The 20,222-nt window shown below is 31.5% G+C and overlaps 1 protein-coding gene across 3 annotated transcripts in view; it reads right to left on the reverse strand.

Annotated features, from left to right (window-relative positions):
• Positions 1-20,222, reverse strand: part of xrcc4 (X-ray repair complementing defective repair in Chinese hamster cells 4) — a 47,681-nt gene that overhangs the window by 16,855 nt on the left and 10,604 nt on the right. For all 3 annotated transcript variants that reach the window (XM_051121438.1, XM_051121439.1, XM_051121440.1), the window contains exons 4-6: positions 8,891-9,057; positions 6,367-6,516; positions 4,736-4,878 (exon numbers count right to left, since the gene is read on the reverse strand). In XM_051121438.1, coding sequence (XP_050977395.1) covers positions 4,736-4,878; positions 6,367-6,516; positions 8,891-9,057 — 460 coding nt within the window. The remainder of the gene's footprint in view (positions 1-4,735; positions 4,879-6,366; positions 6,517-8,890; positions 9,058-20,222) is intronic.

Below are 20,222 nucleotides of genomic sequence, written 5' to 3' on the forward strand. Positions count from 1 at the left end.
AATACTACACGTATAAAGATATTAACATATTTCATTATCAATAATATTTATTATTGTTTTATTACATGTATTTATATAATAATAATAATAATAATAATAATAATAATAATAACAACAATAATAACAATAATAATAATAATAATAATAATAATAATAAATTCTAAATCACTAATTTATAAAAAATAAAAAAAGAAATAATATTTTAATGTGCAGAAATAACAATGTGCATCAAACAGACCAACTATTAAACAAATGTACTCTTTTTGGAAAAATTAAACATTTTAAATTAATCTCAGGCAGAGCAATCGTGAACATACTATGACTGAATATTATTTTTATATTCTATATTAACATTAATATAAAACAATATAAATATAATACTACATGTATAAAGATATTAATATATTTCTTTATAAATGATAATTATTATTATTGTTTTATTACATGTATTTAAATAATAATAATAATAATAATAAATTATTATTATTATTATTATTATTATTATTATTATTATTATGTGATTACATGTATTTAATTAATAGTAATTATTATTATTTAAATACATTCTTAGCTATCACTAACTTAAAAAAAAACAATAATCAGTAACTAATTATTTTGGCAATACTTTAGATGAGATTAATTTAATACAATAACATTTTAATACATTATGATGTGCAGAAATAACAATGTGCAGCAAACAGACGAAATATTAAACAAATGTACTGTTTTTGGAAAAATTAAACATTTTAAATTCATCTTAGGCAGATCAATCCTGAACACACTGTGACCAAATATTATTTTTTATATTCTATATTAATATACAATATAAAACAATATAAATATAATACTACATGTATAAAAATATTAAAATAATAATAAAATAATAATTTAATATTACATGTATATTATTATATAATATACCATGCATAAAAATATTCATATACTTCATTATAAATAATAATAATAACAAATTATTAAAATTAATTCATTAAAAGTAATTATTACAATAATTATAATAGTAATAATAATTATTATTTAATTACATGTATTTAAATACTAATGATAACAATATTAATAATAATAATAAATAATGATAATAATAATAATAATAATTATTATTATTATTATTATTATTATTATTATTTGAACACTTAGCTATTACTGAGGGAAAAAATTAATAATAATCATTAACTAAATTATTCTGCCAATAATTTAGGGAAGATTAACACATTTCATTTAAAGCAGAAATATTCAGCCAACCTGAGCATTTATTGCCATTTCTAAATATGAGCTACATAGCCATCTGTTGCTAATTTCATGATTTCAGTCAAGATGAGTTATTATCTGTGAATGTTATTATTTGTGATTATTTGCATATATAATAGCTCTGAACAGGATTAACGGAGGTTCTCACAGCCAGCGTTCAGGCAGCCGGCCAAGAAGTGACTTCGCTAACACAACGCATCACATCATCACAGATGCATTAAAAGCATGTTGAGCATCAACATTAAACGACGTACATGCAGCGCGACTGCAATAAAACCCAGCAGGAGTACATCTGTCTGGTGTGATATGTCATTGTGGCACAGTGGGAAACTGTTCAAGATTGCAAAGAATCCAATAGTACTTGTTCTTTAAAGGACTATTGCATTGCCAGACATGTTTCTGTGATTGTTTCTGACAGTTGTTTACAGTTTAATTTACACTGGACAGATAATACTATGAAACTGGGTGGGTTTGTCTCACGTTGGTCTGTTGATGCAACAAACATCATGACCACATTAAAGACTCTTTCAATTATGCTTCATGTACTGTACCCTTATGGTAAGCTTTATAGCTTTATAAGGAAAAAACTTTAACTCTTTAAATACAAAAACAACCATGCACACGCTCTGGAACATAAACCACTGAATCACACTTTGAGGAAGGAAAGAACAGGACAATAATTGAAGCCAAAATGTGACACACACCTAGCAACCATACATTACAATTCATACTGTTTACAGGGTCACAAGACTGTAGAGGGGGGAGTCTTTTCACTTTACTCTGCAGGGTTTACACAAGGGGAAAAGCAGAGAAATTGAGCAACCCGCAGACTAAATCGTGTGTGACTCCACCTCATTTCCCTTTCTGTGCCTCAAAACTCTGACTCAACAGCCCGACTGAGCCCCCAAATTGGAGTAGCCCGATGTCGAAACCGATCAAAAGCAGACGGTGTTGCCAAGGAACAACTTGTCTAGGAGATGCCGTCATAAGTGATGATGGACGACGCAGGGAAAAGCTGAGGGAATGAACTACCTTTAGGCCGTCTCAGATCTGTCTCAGGGGTTTAATGTGCTGGACAAGAGCGCGAATACCTACAGTGATGTCATCACTCTCATTGACGCAATGAAAACTACAAGTTGCTGCTGTTCTGTGCAGTTTATTTGTGATCTAATGGTAGAAATACTACAATGTAAGTAGTGTTATGCAAGGCATAGCTATTTTTAACAAGAACGATTATTTAACCATGCAGCAATGCCTATTATGGATGATCCAGTAAACTAAATACTTCACAAATGAAAAATACATCAATTTTATTTATTTCTTTATTTTTTTCCTATATGATGAATGCAAACCAGGGTTAGAAGCTAATGGGGGTTTGGGGCAAAAAAATGCCCCTTCACAATTAAACTAAATAAATGTAAGTATCTGCTTGGATGCAAACCAGGGTTAGAAGCTAAAGCCAGGGTTAGAAACTAATGGGGGTTTGGAGGCAAAATGCCCTTCTAATTTAAAATAAAGCAAAAAACGCCCCTTAACATTTCAACTAAATAAATTTAAGTAGCTGGTTGGATGCAAACCAGTGTTAGAAACTAAAGCCAGGGTTAGAAGCCAAAGCCAGGGTTAAACCAGGGTTAGAAACTGATGGGGGTTTGGGGGCAAAAATGCTACCAAAATGGACAAAAATACCCCTCTAATTTAAAATAAAGAGGCAAAAACAAAATGCCCCTTAACAATTAAACTAAATAAATTTGAGTATCTGGTTAGATGCAAACCAGTGTTATAAAACTAATACCAAGGTTACATCAGGATTAGAAACTAATGGGGGTTCGGGGCAAAAATGCCACCAAAATGGATAAAAATGCCCCTCAAATTTAAGATAAAGGGGGAAAAAAATTCTCCTTCACAGTTAAACTAAATAAATTTACGCATCTGGTTGGATGCAAACCAGGCTTAGAAACTAAAGCCAGGGTTAAACCAGGGTTAGAAACTAATTGGAGTTTGGGGCAAAAATGCTCCAAAATTTAAGATAAAGGGACAAAAAAAAAAGCCCCTTTATAATTAAACTAAATAAATTTAAGTATCTGATGCAAACCAGGGTTAGAAACTAATGGGGGTTTGGGCGTAAAAATGCCACATAATTGGACAAAAATGGCCCTCAAATTTAAGATAAAAGGGCAAAAAATGCCCATTCACAATTAATCTAAACAAATTTACATTTCTGATTGGATGCAAACCAGGGTTGAAAACTAATGCCAGGATTAGAAACTAATGGGGGTTTTGGGGCAAAACCGCCTCCAAAATGGATAAAAATGCCAATCAAACTTAGGATAAAGGGGCAAAAAAATGCCCCTTCACAATTAACCTAAAAAAAAATCTGATTGGACGCAAACCAAGGTTAGAAACTAATGTTAGAATTACAAACTAATGGGGGTTTGGGGGCAAAAATGCCACCAAAATGGACAAAAATGGCCCTCAAAAATGCCCTATCACAATTAAACTACATAAATTTAAGTATCTGACATTAAAGAAACACAGATATTTAATATTTACTAATTATAAAAACAGCCCTTACAAAGGGAAAAATGCCACCTGAAATCAGTTCTGGGGGCGAATATTGTCCTTTAACAGAAAACATTTTTTGACGCTGATGCAAACCAAAGATAAGATTATTTACAAATGAATAAAACTGATAACAGCTGCTTCACGTTGTATAACACGAGAGACTTTCAACGTTATGCTAACATCATAAAAGCCAATTGTAAAATATTTTATATACACAACTCCAAAAGTTGGATTCAACATTATTGGATCAATTATAGATGTAGACCTAGCTCTTTCTCAAATCATACCGTGGAATTATTCCATGATTTCTATCATTGCATGTTGATTTCTATCACTGTCATTCTGTCCGGCCCTACGTCAAGATGCTAAGCTTTCATCTGCTCGCCAGAGTCACTGTAGATCAAATCAGCATCGTGCTGTCATTCATCAACCTGCATTTCTGGGAAGAAATTCCGCTTAATTCACTATACTCTGCTAAACTATATTAAAATATGAGTTTCGTTTGATGTTCTAGGCACAAATTCAGTTGCAGGCTCATCGACTTTGACTTCAAACTTTGCTAACACGTAACTGTGTCCAAAGAACACAATATCATGGAGCAATTATTAATCCACAAATCCACACAAACTAAATCAGAGACTTTGTTCAAAGTAGTCTGAGAAAGTTTCAGCAGTAATTTGCATTTAAACAAAAAGCCAAAAACCAAAAAAGTTTATGTCCTTGCATATCAAATTGTGGCTCTCTGGAAACTTTAAAGGAGTAGTTCACTGAAAAATGGCAACCTGAAAATGACATCCTTACCTACAGTTTATGCTTTATATTTTTTTGTTTGTGGATGCATTGGAAAAAAGGTTTGGAAAGACATAATGACTAAATTTTAATTTCTGGGTAATTTTAGAAGACTAACCTTGTGTAAGAGGCTTCGAGTCAGGCTGTCTGGGTTCAGCCTCCTGTTCATCTTCTGTACTGCCTCCATAATCACTCTCTTCTCCAGGACTCTTTTCTGCTGCAGTCTCCATTGTTTCGTTGTTGTCATTATCTGCCTTTTTCCTACCAAGAGAATACAGTACGCACAACATGCTAACAAGGTATATGAGAAAACATACCACAGACTCTCAACATTTCTGGAATTACTGATTTTCCTGCTCCAAATTTGTAATAACAGTTTTTGTGACGTCATAGAGATGTTCACATGTTAACCAGGGTTAGAAACTAATGGGGGTTTGTGGGCAAAAATGGCACCAAAATAGACAAAAATACCCTTCTAATTTAAGATAAAGAGGCAAAAAAATGTCTCTTGACAATTAAACTAAACAAATTCACATATCTGGTTAGATGCAAAACAGGCTTAGAAACTAAAGCCAGGGTTAAACCAGGGTTAGAAACTAAATAAAAAGGCACAAAATGCCCCTTCTGATGCCCAAGTCTCTGATTGGAGATAAAAAAAAAAAAATCCCCTTTACAATTACACTAAATAAATGTAATTATTCAAATAAAATTCAAATAAAAATGTGAATACATTTTAAAATGTAATTTATTCATGTGATGCAAAGCTGGATTTTCAGCATCATTACACCAGTCTTCAGTGTCACATGATCCTTCAGAAAGGAGAAGGGAGCATCAAAAAAGTGATGATAAGGACATTTCTAATGTTATGAAAGATTTTTTTTTCCGATAAATGCTGTTCTTCTGAACCTTCTGTTCATCAAAGAATAATAATAATAATAATAATACGTTTTATTTGTATAGCGCCTTTCCTGAAAAAAAATCTACTCTGCTGTTTTCAACATAAAAAATACTAATAATAAATGTTATGTTATGTTACGTTTTTTTTTTTTTTGAGCAGCAAATCAGAATATTAGAATGATTTCTAAAGGATCATGTGACTGGAGTAATGATGCTAAAAATTCAGCTTTGAAATCACAGAAATAAATTACATTTTAAAACATATTCAAATAGAAAACAGTTATTTTAAATAGTAAAAATATTTCAAAATTGTACAGCTTTTGCTGTATTTTGGATCAAATAAATGCAGGCTTGGTGAGCAGAAGAGACTTGTTAAAAAAAAACCAAAACTTAAAAATCTTACTGTTCAAAAACTTTTGACTGATAGTGCATGTTACCAAACATCAACTTTTGAATGATAGTGTACATATACATATAACTATTTGCTGGATTGTTTGAAATTAATCATATTCGGGTGCCGTAAGTGGCCCAGAAATAAGACACCTATAAGAGTCTTAAAGGGTGATGGACTGCACTTTTTTGGGTTTGTACCTAAACATTTTAAGTTTTTCATCATGCCACAGTCGTCAACTAGGACAGAGCTTGTTGCTGTCGCTTTAAGTTTTGCTTTCCCCTAAAATGTCTAAGTATAAGCACAGACAGGAAAATGTGCTCAACACAAAACTAGAAGTGATAATCATGAATGTATCATCATCACGGGATTACCTAATGAAATGGGCATTTCATAAGAGAAATGTTGAACTGAAAAATGCTTACGATCATGTGAGCTTATATCATGCCACAAATCTTTACCTAAGTCGATTCTTTTCAACAGATTCCTCCAGCTCTTTGACCCTCTTCTGCAGGTCTCTGAGTTTGGCCTTCTTCTCATTTAGGACCAGCACAAATCGGCTGTACAGATCTCTCTCCAACGTCTCCTTCCCGTGGACGTACCTTTCCATCCTGTGGAGACAGACCAATGAGACACACCCAAATACTCAGGCCACCCAGTTTCCTTGGTAATATAGACATCAGATCGTGTTGACAAGAGTGGAAATGTCATGTTATGTTATAAAAGTGGTTGTATTACTGAGAAGTTTTTGTGGTTTTATAAGTGGATAAACACTCAATTACTTAATATACGGAAAACCTTAAGAGCATACTGAACTGAACACCTGTGGTAGCTGTTTACAAAATACACACACACGCTAATAAAGTGACGTCAGTGTTGAGTAGCCTTATAAATTGCCCATAATTCTGGTTTTGGAAGATGTTAGTTGTAAGTGTGGCTGCACAGTCTGGCCGCTGATGTCACTGCTGCTGGTTCTCAGAGAGGAAAGATTGAGGCATGTGAAGAACAAGAGAAGAAAGGAAAGAGGAGCGTCTTGTCAGGTTGGCTTGGAATTCCCTTTGTCATCTCTTCCTGAATGCGTCATGTGCTGTAAATCAGCTAAACAAACAGCCCAAAACATTTAGTGCATCATATCAAACTGATACACAACATCTTGTGTATCTGGACTTCCTTAGTAACCGTTTAAAAAACGCAGCCAAGATGCTCTTCAATCTGAATCATGGGAGATGATGAGGAGGGGAAAGGGTAATCCAAGAGGAAGTTGTAATGGTGAACAGGTGATTGGCTTGCGTAATCACACCGTTTTGTTTGAAATTAGTTTTGGCATTGCACAAAAAACCTCGTGCATGTTCCCAGAAACAAAGAAGTAAATCAAAAGCATAGTCCCCATTTTTTAGACTTTTATTTTTATGTTGTAGTCCACTCAGACGTTAGTGAAGGTTTCAAGCATCAACAATATAATCCAACAATAAAAGATAATGTATGCATGAAAAAGTTGGTTTGAGAAAGCCTGACTAGAAAGATTGAAAGTTTTAAAAGCTAAAGGTCTAAAGATTTTAAAGCCATGCAAACTGTATGCAATAGATACTGCTAGGCTATTTTAGCATTTTGTTAAAAAAAACTGTAAATAGAAAATCAGTATGTTTGCGTTCCCAATTACTTCTCAGTAGAAATTATATTTTATATATATATACATATATATATCATTTAATTGATTAATATACAGTAAAATTAATGAATATTTTTAATTATATTAGTTTATTATTAAATATATATATATATATATATATATATATATATATATATATATATATATATATATATATATATAAAGATAATATTATATTAGACAAATTAATAATTACAATTATATTACAAAATATTTATCTTTATTATTATACAGTAATATTATTAAATAATAATATTTTATTTAATGAGTACTGAATTTGTATTGTATTATATTAATATTATGCAATATTACTGAAAATAATAAGTTAACTAACAAAATATCTATCTTTATTAATATACAGCAATATTATGTATTATATGAATATGAATATGTAGTATATTTATATTATAGAATATTAATGAAAATACACATATATAAAATTTAAAACTATAATAGATATTACAAAATATTAATATACAGTGATACTATTGAATATTAATATTATATTAATTTATTTTTATGTGAATATTTTATATTTATAATATATAATATTAACAAATTTACGTATACATTTAGCAATTACATTTATAATAAACACTACAAAATGTATTAAATTATCTTGAATAAAATAGTATTATTAATGTAAATACTGAATATTATTTTATGATTATTTATCAGTGACCGTATTATATTTATATTAGTATTATATTTGTATTTTATATTATATATATATATATATATATATATATATACACATATATATACACATATATATACACACACACATAATTAAAAAAACTAATACTAATTAAAATTATACTAAATATTACAAAATATATATCTTTATTCATTTACAGTAATAATTATTAACTAATTATTATTTTTATTATGATTATTATATAATAGAATTCTTTACATAAAAAATTAAGAACTTAAAAAAAATATCACTCAGCTGACAGCAGTGGCAAAGTTTATAGCATATAAAAGTAAAGTAAAATAATATTCATGTACAAAACAATTTCAGAATTTACATTTGTGGGATGACTGAGTAATGTAGCGTTTCCAGAACATAAAGTCTCTGAGTAATGCTAACCACAAAAGTTAACTTACTCATAAATCATAAACCGCTATTCTAAAAAAAAAAAAACATTAGAGGTTTCTGAGGGGACCTGTATTGAATTAGCCTTCCAGGTTAGCTTACAACCTGACGTCTGTAGTGAAGAGTTCTGTTCTACAAATATTTTCATTTATTCCAAACATCCATTTCTACAGTTGGGGTGAGTGAGTTGGGGTGTGTCGATCTGGTGTGGACCTACTCTTTAGTGATGTGTTCTTGTTCTCTCCTCAGCTTCTGGTTCTCCTCAAGCAGGTGCTGGTTTTTGGCCTGTAGACGTGCGCTCTGCTCCAGGCCGTGACTAATGAGCTCCCTTATGACTTCAGTGGGCTCAGGCACCGCCTGCAGGTCCACTACGCCGAGCCTGAACTGAGAAATAAAGAGAGAGCGAGATTAATAATAGAAGACCTTGTGCAACCTGGCACCTGGAGGAGACACCTGCCCATCAGCTATTAGCATAAGCATCTTGGCCGGAGACACAAGGGAGATTGGCTAAGAATGAACTTTGCCCACGGACAGCGAGGTTTAGTTGTTGGTTTCTGAGTTTGCGGTTGTGGGGGAGTGATTTACTGGAGGTATATCACATCACTCCACCACTGAGTTCCAGACTTTTGCACTATTTTTGTCTAAAGAATTTCTATTATCAAAACTTTCTGGCAATATTTACTGAATAAAGATATTTTAAAAATCATCAATCATTCAGATTGATGTGTGAAACAGTTTGACTGATTTACAGAAAAAAATTCAATTCAACTGAACAAATTCAGTCAGAAATCAGAACTAATATTAAGCCAAAGGAATATTTTAGAACAGATAATTACAGAAATGTCAACAAAAATGTCAATGACTACCAGGATAGTAAAGATTTCTTTTTTTTTTTTCTTTCGGTTTTACCAAATTCTCTAGAAAATATACGAAACACCTCTATTAAATACAATTTTTTGTTTATCAAAACTTTATTTTTTTTAGTTTCAGTAATAAAAATGTTATTTAAGAGGTGTTTTGTATATTTTTTCATTAATTCCATATAATATTAAATTTAACTATTATAAATAATTAAACACAGAATTATATATATATATATATATATATATATATATATATTAATTTACCTATATATTGTTTTTATATAATCTATAAAAATTCTGTATTATTGTTGTTAAAACGTTATTACTAAACATTGCCCTATTCAGTTAAATCTGTTTACAAATATATATAAACATAGATTTAGCTATATAACGTATAGCTAACGTATTATATACAAATAAAATATACATTTGCATTAATTATTTTACGTATACATTAAAATCATATATTTATTAATATTTGATTACATAATCGTATATAATTATATATCAAATACATAAATTACAAATAACTAAACATAGACAGATAAATAAATAATTAAATAAGTAAATATTATATAATTAAAAAATAATAAAATGAATAAATAAATAATGCTAAATACACCATTAAAAAGATGAAAGCTAAATAAATACATATATACATAACTTTGTATTAAGATACATAGATAAAAAAAAAAAAAAAAAAAAAAAAAAATCACATATTAAATAATGAATAATGAAATAATGAAGGACAAATTCTACAAATTCTAAATAAGTAACTATTTAAAAAATATATCTAAATGCATAAATAGTTATGTATATATTATAAAATATTATAAAATGGATCTATAATAATTTGTCATAATAAGTCTAATTTAAATGGGCTGGACACACATTTGCTGCACAAAAAGACAATTTTAAAAAAAGTGTATAGCACAGTGGTAATCCAGCACAGATAGCAACTGAATTTTTTTTTTGGTCAATTCACACTTTAGGGTTTCACTGCCCAACCCAGACAAACACACCAACATTCAGCCTGAACTCTTGTACCGCTGTGATGAGAGCCAATGGGCGACAGCGAGTCTCTGATCCTCAAATAGATGAACTCTGACAGGACACACAAGGGACGGAGGCTTAATCTGTAGCGTGTGCCAGTCTGTGAATGATAAGGGCGACTGCTTCAAGACAAGAGCACTGAAGATAACAGACCTCACAGAGACCTGAGAACACAATGAAGTTCCTGCCATCAACCTACTGAGACTGACTGCTAATCGAATGCTTTGTCCTATAAATGATTCTTGACGGCTGTAAGCAAAAGACATTGAGTGGAAACAAATAAGCAAATCCTTATGACCCTGTTGTGAACGACTCTAGTAATGTATGCAGTCAGTTAGCACACTAGGAACAATCATCTTGGAGAAATGGACGGTTAAGAGTCTTGACTAACCCCCCAAAAAAAAAAAAAAAAAAATCATACTGTCATCATTTATTCCCCCTCATGTTTGACTTACTTTCTGCCGCCGAACACTAAAAGAGAAGTTTAGTATGGTGTCCTGGCAGCTCTTTAGGGAATGGAAATGATGCTGTCAAGCTCAAAAAAGGGTCTAAAAAAGCATGAAAGCATCAGGAAAGTAGTCCATTCCACTTGTGCGCTGTTTTCCAAGTCTCTTGAGGTCAAACAAATGCTGTGTGTGAGGAACAGACTAAAAAAATTACACTTCAGTTGTTATATCCTAACATCCGCCTACGCTGTAGCTCAAATCTCCTTTAATATTTGGTTTGTTTTTCACTTAAAGGATAAGTTTACTTCCAAAATAAAAATTCCTGATCCTTTATTCACTCCAGTGTCATCAAAGATGTTAATTTCTTTCTTCAGTCGAAAAGGAAATTACGGTTTTTGAGGAAAGCATTCCAGGATTTTTCTCCAAATAGTGGACTTCAATGGGAGCCAACAGGTTGAAGGTCCAAAATGCATTTTCAATGCAGCTTCAGAATGTTCTACACAATCTCAGGTGAGGAATAAGGGCCTTATCTAGTGAAACGATAAGTCATTTTCTAAAGAAATAAAAATGTATTTACTTTTTAACCACAAATGCTCATCTTGCACTTCATGCATTACATTGGAAAGGTCACACATGGTTAGTTCTTCATCTGTGTACTCCGGTTCAAAAAGGTAAGGTAGTGTGAAAATCTCCATCTTGTTTTCCCCTCCAACTTCAAAATCGTCCGACATCATTGATTTACCTTTTTTGTAAAGGGCGTTTGATTTCTGCCTACGTCACGCGTGACCCTTCCAACGAGACGATTATTTGTGGTTAAAAAGTATATCAATTTAAAACATTTTTTTTAGAAAATGATCGATCGTTTCACTGGATAAGACCATTACTGCAATTTGGACCCTCAAACCGCTGATCCCCATTGAAGCCCACTATATGGAGAAAAATCCTGGAATGTTTTTCTCAAAAACCTTTCTTTTCGACTGAAGAAAGAAAGACATGAACATCTTGGAGTGAATTATGAGGAAATGTTTATTTTGGAAGTGAACTAATCCTTCAAAGCTATTAATATGGCTTCAAAGTCTTTTAGAATATAACACAAAAGTAGTTCAAATGAATAGTTTGGAGTTTTGAATCATTCAATCATGCTAATGAATCATTTAGAGCAATGAGTGAATCTATTTGAAAGATTCATTGAAAAGAATCAACAAAACGAACAAATTCACTTAGAAATCAGACCTAATTTGAAGTCCAAGAAACATTTTAGAACTGATGAAACTGACATTTCCATGATACAGTTGAGATCAAAAGTTTACATACACCTTACAGAATCTGCAAAAATGTTCATTATTTTACCAAAATAACAGGGATCATACCAAATGCATGTTATTTTATTTAGTACTGACTTGAATAAAATATTTCACATAAAGACATTTACATATAGTCTACAAGAAAAAAATATTTATAAAATTGACCCCGTTGAAAAGTTTACATACACTTGATTCTTAATTCTGTGTTGTTACCTGAATGATCCACAGCTGTTTTTTTGTTTAGTAATAGTTGTTCATGAGTCCCTTGTTTGTCCTGAACAGTTAAACTGCCCTCTGTTCTTCAGGAATTCATTCAGGTCCCACAAATTCTTTGGTATTTCAGCATGTTTGTGTATTCGAACCCTTTCCAACAATGACTGTATGATTTTGAGATCCATCTTTTCATACGGAGGACAACTGAGGGACTCATATGCAACTGTTACAGAAGATTCAAACAGTCAATTTGATATTTAGGCAAAATAAGAAAAATGTACACATCCTCATTCTGTTCAAAAGTTTACATCCCTGGCTCTTAATCCAATGTTTTGTATGATCCCTCTTATTTTGGTAAAATAATTAACATTTTGCAGATTCTGCAAGGTGTATGTAATCGTTTGACTTCAACTGTATATGTATATATATATTTAGAGCCTGCCAGCCACATCTCCTTTTTGTGTTCCATAGAAGAAAGTCAAATGGATTTGGAAAAGAGCTGCATTAGGTGAAAAAACGATGACTTATTTTTTAAATTTGCTAACTATTCCTTACCATACCTCTTCAGTTTTTCATTTCAAACAATGAGCGAAAGAGCCAACTCTGATGCAACTGTCACATTTACAAATCAGTAAACCACGGAACTTTTTCCAGCCAGATCGTGACGCACCATCGAGCAACGCTCTGATTCCTTTACATGATGAGCTAAGAGCTTCCATGCCTCAGAGTGCTTATTTGGACAGGTCTGTGTAGTGAACCTGGACAGAGATCATTCATCCCACAGTGGGAAGCCAAACTGCAAAGACACAGGCTGAATTGCTATTAAAACTCCTATGACGAAGGCTAGCGGCTTTATGCTTAAAAAACAAACAAACAGTTGTTCGTGAGTCACACAAAATCATCATTTGAAATGGTTTAACTGAATGATACATGAGAAGGCAAGCCAAACATTAGAGCTGGAGTGAAGAGGAATATTTTTTGGACCAAAAACAATCACATCTTGTAATAAAGATCTTTTGATATACAATACTAATTATTATTAAAATATTTTTTTATACACATACCCTCTTTTCTTCAGAAGAAGCTCATTTACTTAAGCCTTAAAGGAAGAGTTCACCCAAAATTTTAATGTGCTGAAAAATGTACTCAAGATTACAAAATTTAGCTTGTTCCTTCATTGGAAGAGATTTTGAGAAATTACATTACTTGCTCACCTATGGATCCTCTGTAGTGAATGGGTGCCATCACAGTGAGAGTCCAAACAGCTGACAATAACATCACAATAATCCACATGACTCCAGTCATCCAATTCTTGGCTGTGCAGATTTCTCTCCTGATTCAGTGAAGACAAATTTTTCACTTGAAAAAGCAACATTATAGATAGAGGACTCATATTTTAGAAAGAATGACTGATTTGAAGTTTAATTCATTGTTTTTTCTTACAAATATGCAACTTTTCTCCTCACCGATGATAAATTGGAGTGGTGTGGATTACTTGTGGATTACTGTGATGTTTTTACCAGCTGTTTGGGCTCTCATTTTGACGGCACCCATTCACTGCAGAGGATCCATTGGTGAGCAAGAGATGTAATGCTAAATTTCTCCAAATCTGTTCAGATGAAGAAACAGACTCATCTACATCTTGGATGGCCTGAGGATGAGTAAACTTTCAGCAAATTGACATTTCTGGGTGAACTATTCCGTTAAAGGTAGATTAAAATATATAGCCAAAGAGATGAAAAAAAAAAAAAAAAAAAAAAACACAGTCATGCAAAACTAAATTATGACAGTTTCTCAAACGCTGAGTAGTGGACTTTGGGGGAAAAGTCTGAAAAGAAGAAGCAAAGCATAACACAGCCTCTTTAAATGAGGAATAATGATGGATTTGATGACGGACGTGAGGTGAGCGCACCAAACATGAGCGTAAACCAGCGGAGTTAAGGAAACGAAACATTCCCCCAGAAGAGTGACTAAGAATGACCTCTCGACAGAGCCAGCATTGTTTCTTTACATGGCTAGCTGGTCTGGAAAGTATTAGACAGTTTCATCTCTGCAATCAGTCAAGTGGCCGGCAGAACCCAGAGCAGATGCCATCATATCCCCGTGAGGACGCTGGGAACCGATCTCCGTTTGTCCCTGTGGGAACGGTCGTTTTCTAGGTGCCACAAATGCACTGAACCACACACAGAGCGCCGGACCTCCCAATGTTTCAGAGGACTTTTTCAGAGTCTGACTGCATAAAAATCACGGGACTATGAAAACGTGCATCACTCACTTTCCAGCTAAACTATTATTATGAAAAAAGACACGCTTTGCAAGACACGTTTAGTTCAGCAGTAGCTGAAACAGAGATTTCTGAAAACGAGGAGGAAATTGCACAATGATAGAAAACACTCAAATAATGTAAAACTGAGCAAAAAGCCATCTTGGTCAAAAATGAGATAATGATACTGAGTGAATGCTCTTGACACATATTATGCGTCCATCAAAAACTTTTACTTCAAACTTGCTAAATTCCAGCCTTAGCCCTATCAGAAATACCAGTACTTAATTAGAAACCTATACAAAGTAGCCAGAAAGAAATGCTCATTTTAAAGAAAAACGTCAGATGGATTTAGCTGGTTTTGCATCTGAACTCTTCATATACAGAAGGTGCAGTATCATTCACACAAACACTGAACGCCATCATGATAACACGCATGAAACTGAAATAATGCAATTAACATTCATTTAACAACATTAGATGTAACATACAACCCCAATGTACAAAAAAAAAAAAAAAAAAAAAGAAGAAACATAGTTATTTAAAAACAAACAAACAAAAAAAAAAACATAAAATTTGAAAAGTAACGCAGGGAATTCTAGGAATGTCAATTTACGGTTATTCACTGCAAATTTTACAGCTGGGATTAATAAAATATGTGTGTTTTCTATTTTTGGCTATTTAATTCCATTTAATGTTACATTGTATATTATGTATTATATTATATATAACATTAATATATTCTGTATGAAATTTTATATATATATATATATATATATATATATATAAAATTTTATTTTATGGAATCAATTAAAATAAATAAATAAATAAATAAATAAAATAACAATTATAATATATAAATATATTTATAATTATTTTTATTTATTTATTTTAATTAAATCCCTATATATATATATATATATATATATATATATAAAACATATGTGTGTTTTATATCTTTTGCAAATTTAATTCCATTAAATATTCCATTATATATAATTGCGTATATAATTACTTTTATTAATTTCATTTAATATTAAAAAATTGGACTCTCATATATTTCTATATAAAAAAATTATAGAAACCCATATATATTAAAAAACATAAAACATAAGCACACATACACAAACACACACACAAATAATTATTAAATTAATGAACATAAATAAAAAAACATAACGTGTATACTTTTTAAAACAAGTCCCATCTGTGTCATCCTAAAGAGAACGGTGAACTTGATGACGACTCAGTTTAAACACATCCACATGTGTTGGATAGGAGTTTGCGCAGCTCAGCTTTGGGATGCAGAGCATCAGTGTCAAGCTAGTTTACAGCTGCGATCTTCCACGCGCTGCCAGGAACGCTTCCACATGTGCCCTAAAAAGACTCGCTTCAGCGCCAACGCATGAGAAGTGCTAAACAATTAACAGCAAAAGGATCGTCAAGATCCCCCTGAACGTGGGTCTGATAGCAATTACGGCATTTACAAATGCATGGAGGCACTGAGACCCAAGCCATGGTAACATTTAAAATCTCTTATGTTTGCTGTTTGTTTGTTGGATTATTTGAGTAAACCGGATCATATCATTTTGGATTTGGCACTCGAGTCTGCATGAGAAACCATGAGAAATGATGAAAACCAACTACTTTGAGGTACAGATGGTAAGCATTTAGGCACAGGCTGTTTAATTTAAACCAATCAGGTCCTTATTTCCTCATCTCATGCCACCTCCGTGTGCCCTATCACGGCACAACGTGAGCTACAGGACCAACACCATTACGAAAATGTGGTCCTGGCAGTGGGCATGAGAACTAATGTCCTTTCATCTAAGCATCGGAATCACTGAACATCTGTTTTTCACAAAAAAAAGGCAAAGTTTTATAATAACGTTCTTCCACTTATAAACAGAATATTTTCATAAATTATAAAAACAACTTAGAAGTATAGTACACAAGCTAAATATAATATATATTACTAGTTATATAGCTATAATTTATATAATGTTTATATAAAATCATTTATATAGTTGTATATTTATGTATGCTTATAATAAAAAAAATGCAATATTTAGTAATAATTTTCCTTATTACTAATACACAGAATGTTTATTAAAAAAAAAGTATATAAACACATTGCATATTAGGCATACTAGTAATTCTATATATATATATATATATACTATAACTCATACAAAGAATGTTTCATAAATTATAAAAAATATATATATAGTTAAACATATATAATATAATATTTATCCAAATATAATATTTGTTCATTACAAATTTTACATATATATACACTATGTACACACACACACAGTATACATTTATTATTATTATTACATTTATATAAAAATAAAAAAATAAATAAATATTTGAATTTTTTTTTATAATAATTTAAATGTGAGTGAGATAATTATAGAGGTAATTATATTATATGGTAAATATATTACCATATTTTAAACACACACACACACACACACACACACACATACACACACATATATAGTTAAAAATATATAATATAATATTTGTATGTTCATTACAAATTTTACATATACACATGTATACATATATATATATATATATACATATACATATATACATATACACACACTATTGTGTATATATATATATATATATATATATATATATATATTTATAATAAACAAATATTAGAATATAAAAAAATAAATTAAAATTTAATTAAAATCTAAATTAAATTTCAATACTTTTTCAATTACTTTTTAAAAGTTTTTATAATCATTTAAATGTGAGTGAGATCATTTTCCTTATCACTAATACACAAGATGTTTCATAAATTATAACAACATATTGTTAAACTTATTGCATATATATATATATATATATATATACACAAATAAATATAAAATGTTTATTACACACATATAGCTATATTTTTAGAGAAAATAATTTTATAATTATAGAAAATAATAATATAATGTATTTATGTAATATTTATTTTTTACATTTTTATAGAAAATTGTATATTTATATAATATATACTACATACACACAGCGTTTTATATAAAATTATTTTTAAAAATAATATTTAAAAATATTTGGAAATGGAATCTAATTAATTTCAATAATTTAATTACTATTTTTGATTTTTTTTTATAACTTTATAATATTTGACCACAACAAACTTAACCATTTTTGCAGTTCATTATTATTATTATTATCATCATTATTTGTATATAAACGGTCTGAGCGTAGCTTTGCATTGTAATTGTTAAAACTGCTATAGTATACAGAACTACTTAAAAGGAGCAATAGAAACACTCCTTTTCATGACTTGACCTTTTAATGACTTATTATTGACATTTACCATGGTGTTTCTCCAAAATTAAATGTAAAATATCCTTTGGAGATTGCAGAAACACTGTGTCATCACTTCGTGCAACCTCAGCTGTTTAAGAAAATGCCTGTTTGTACTTTGACACTGAGGGCCCACCTGTAAGGAACATCAGTGAGGAGTAATACATGCTTTAGGAAACAGAAGTCAGAATGTCCCTCGGTCTTTAGAGGGATATTGTAATGAAAGTGCCGTCTTCAAACGCTTGAGTCAGAGCTGTCCTGGCAGGCCAAACACCTGCTTTCCCAAACCCAAACCTGACCATTTGCACATGAGTCTTTAAGGGTCTTCTGTCAGCTGTTGCACTGAAAAACGCAGCAGCTGTGTCTTACCAGCACCGCTGGAAGCTTAAAGGAAACCACAAACAAATAACAGTCTGTCGTTGCTTAGAAAGTAACTTCCCCTTCAGGAGCTACAGCTTTTAAAAAGTAGAGAATTACCACAATCACAAACTTCTCCTTAACTAGCTCCATGATTTGAGAAACTGTTTGTGTCTAAAGTTTTTTTGGAGAAATTTAGCATCACTTGCTCACCAATGGTTCCTCTGCAATGAATGAGTGCCATCAGAATGAGAGTCCAAACAGCTGATAAAAACATTACAATATTCCACTCCAGACTACAGACTGGTATTTTGGCCAGAAATGATCGTTTAAAGTTTAAAACACCTTAAATGATCAATTTGTTCCTTGCAAACATGCAGCTTTTAACTTCACAAGACATTAACTGATGGACTGGAGTGGTATGGATTACTTGTGGATTAATGTGATGTTTTTATCAGCTGTTTGGACTCTCATTCTGACAGCACCCATTCACTGCAAAGGATCCGTTGGTGAACAATTGATATATGTTCTGATAAAGAAACAGACTTGTCTACATCTTGGATGGCCTGAGGGTCATTTTTCAGCAAATTTTCATTTCTGAGTGAACTAATCCTTAATACTTAGCCTTAGGGGCTTGTTCGCCTTAACAAGTACGACTAAAAATAAAAATTCGGTTGATGCCTTTTAAAAATGTCATTGCCTTAAGGTCTTACGTAATATATATCGAACAGAACTCTCATGTCTCAGCAGTCCATTAATTACCTCATATATTTACTAAATCCTAACACTGGCACTATAACACTTACATAAGAGTGCTGGTCTAGATTTTAAAGCGCACATGGAGCCAAGGATGCAAGCGGAGAAACGTCAAATGTCCAAAACAGCTTTACTCAAGAGTATAATAATGAAACAGTACAGTGTGGGAGCTCAGACATGTCTGTGGGAAGCTACAAAAGACCTAAACGCACACAAAAGTCAAGAAAAGGACAATTGGACCATCCGAAAGAATGGGGTTTGTAGGATTTTTTAAAGTGCTTGAAAAATGCTCACCGAGGCTGCATTTATTTGATCAAAAATACAGTAAAAAGAGTAATATTGTGAAATATTATTACAATTTAAAACAACTGATTTCTACTTAAATATATTTAAATTTTTAATTTATTCCTGTGATGCAAAGCTGAATTTTCAGCATCATTACTACAGTCTTCAGTGTCACATCATTCAGAAATCATACTAATATGCTGATTTGCTTCTCAACAAACATTTCTTATTTTTATCAATGTTGAAAACAGCTGCTTAATATTTTTGTGGAAACCATGAGACATTTTTGTCAGAAAGTTTATTTGAAAGAGAAATCTTAGGTAACATCATAAATGTCTTTACTGTCACTTTTGACCTGTTTAACCAAAACTGACCCCAAACATTTGAATGCCAGTGTACTATACAGTATATGTTTTGTAGTTTCTTGTAACCATAATAATATCATCACTATTGCAGGTTATATTATGTAATATTTATTCCCTTTCGACGCAAGATCAATGTATTACAGTAGGCCACAAAATGTCAGCAAGCAACCTAATAAACATTATGAAGAATCTTTTTGCGCAAAATTACGCATTTGGCCAAACTTTCCTCCCCTACCAAGAACTAGTTTCCCTTTTTTCCCAAAACAGACACTTGATATTTCCATTTAGTCATCTCTGCTGTG

Source organism: Labeo rohita, chromosome 10 (genome assembly GCF_022985175.1).
Source record: "Labeo rohita strain BAU-BD-2019 chromosome 10, IGBB_LRoh.1.0, whole genome shotgun sequence".
In the NCBI taxonomy this organism is placed as follows: domain Eukaryota; kingdom Metazoa; phylum Chordata; class Actinopteri; order Cypriniformes; family Cyprinidae; genus Labeo; species Labeo rohita.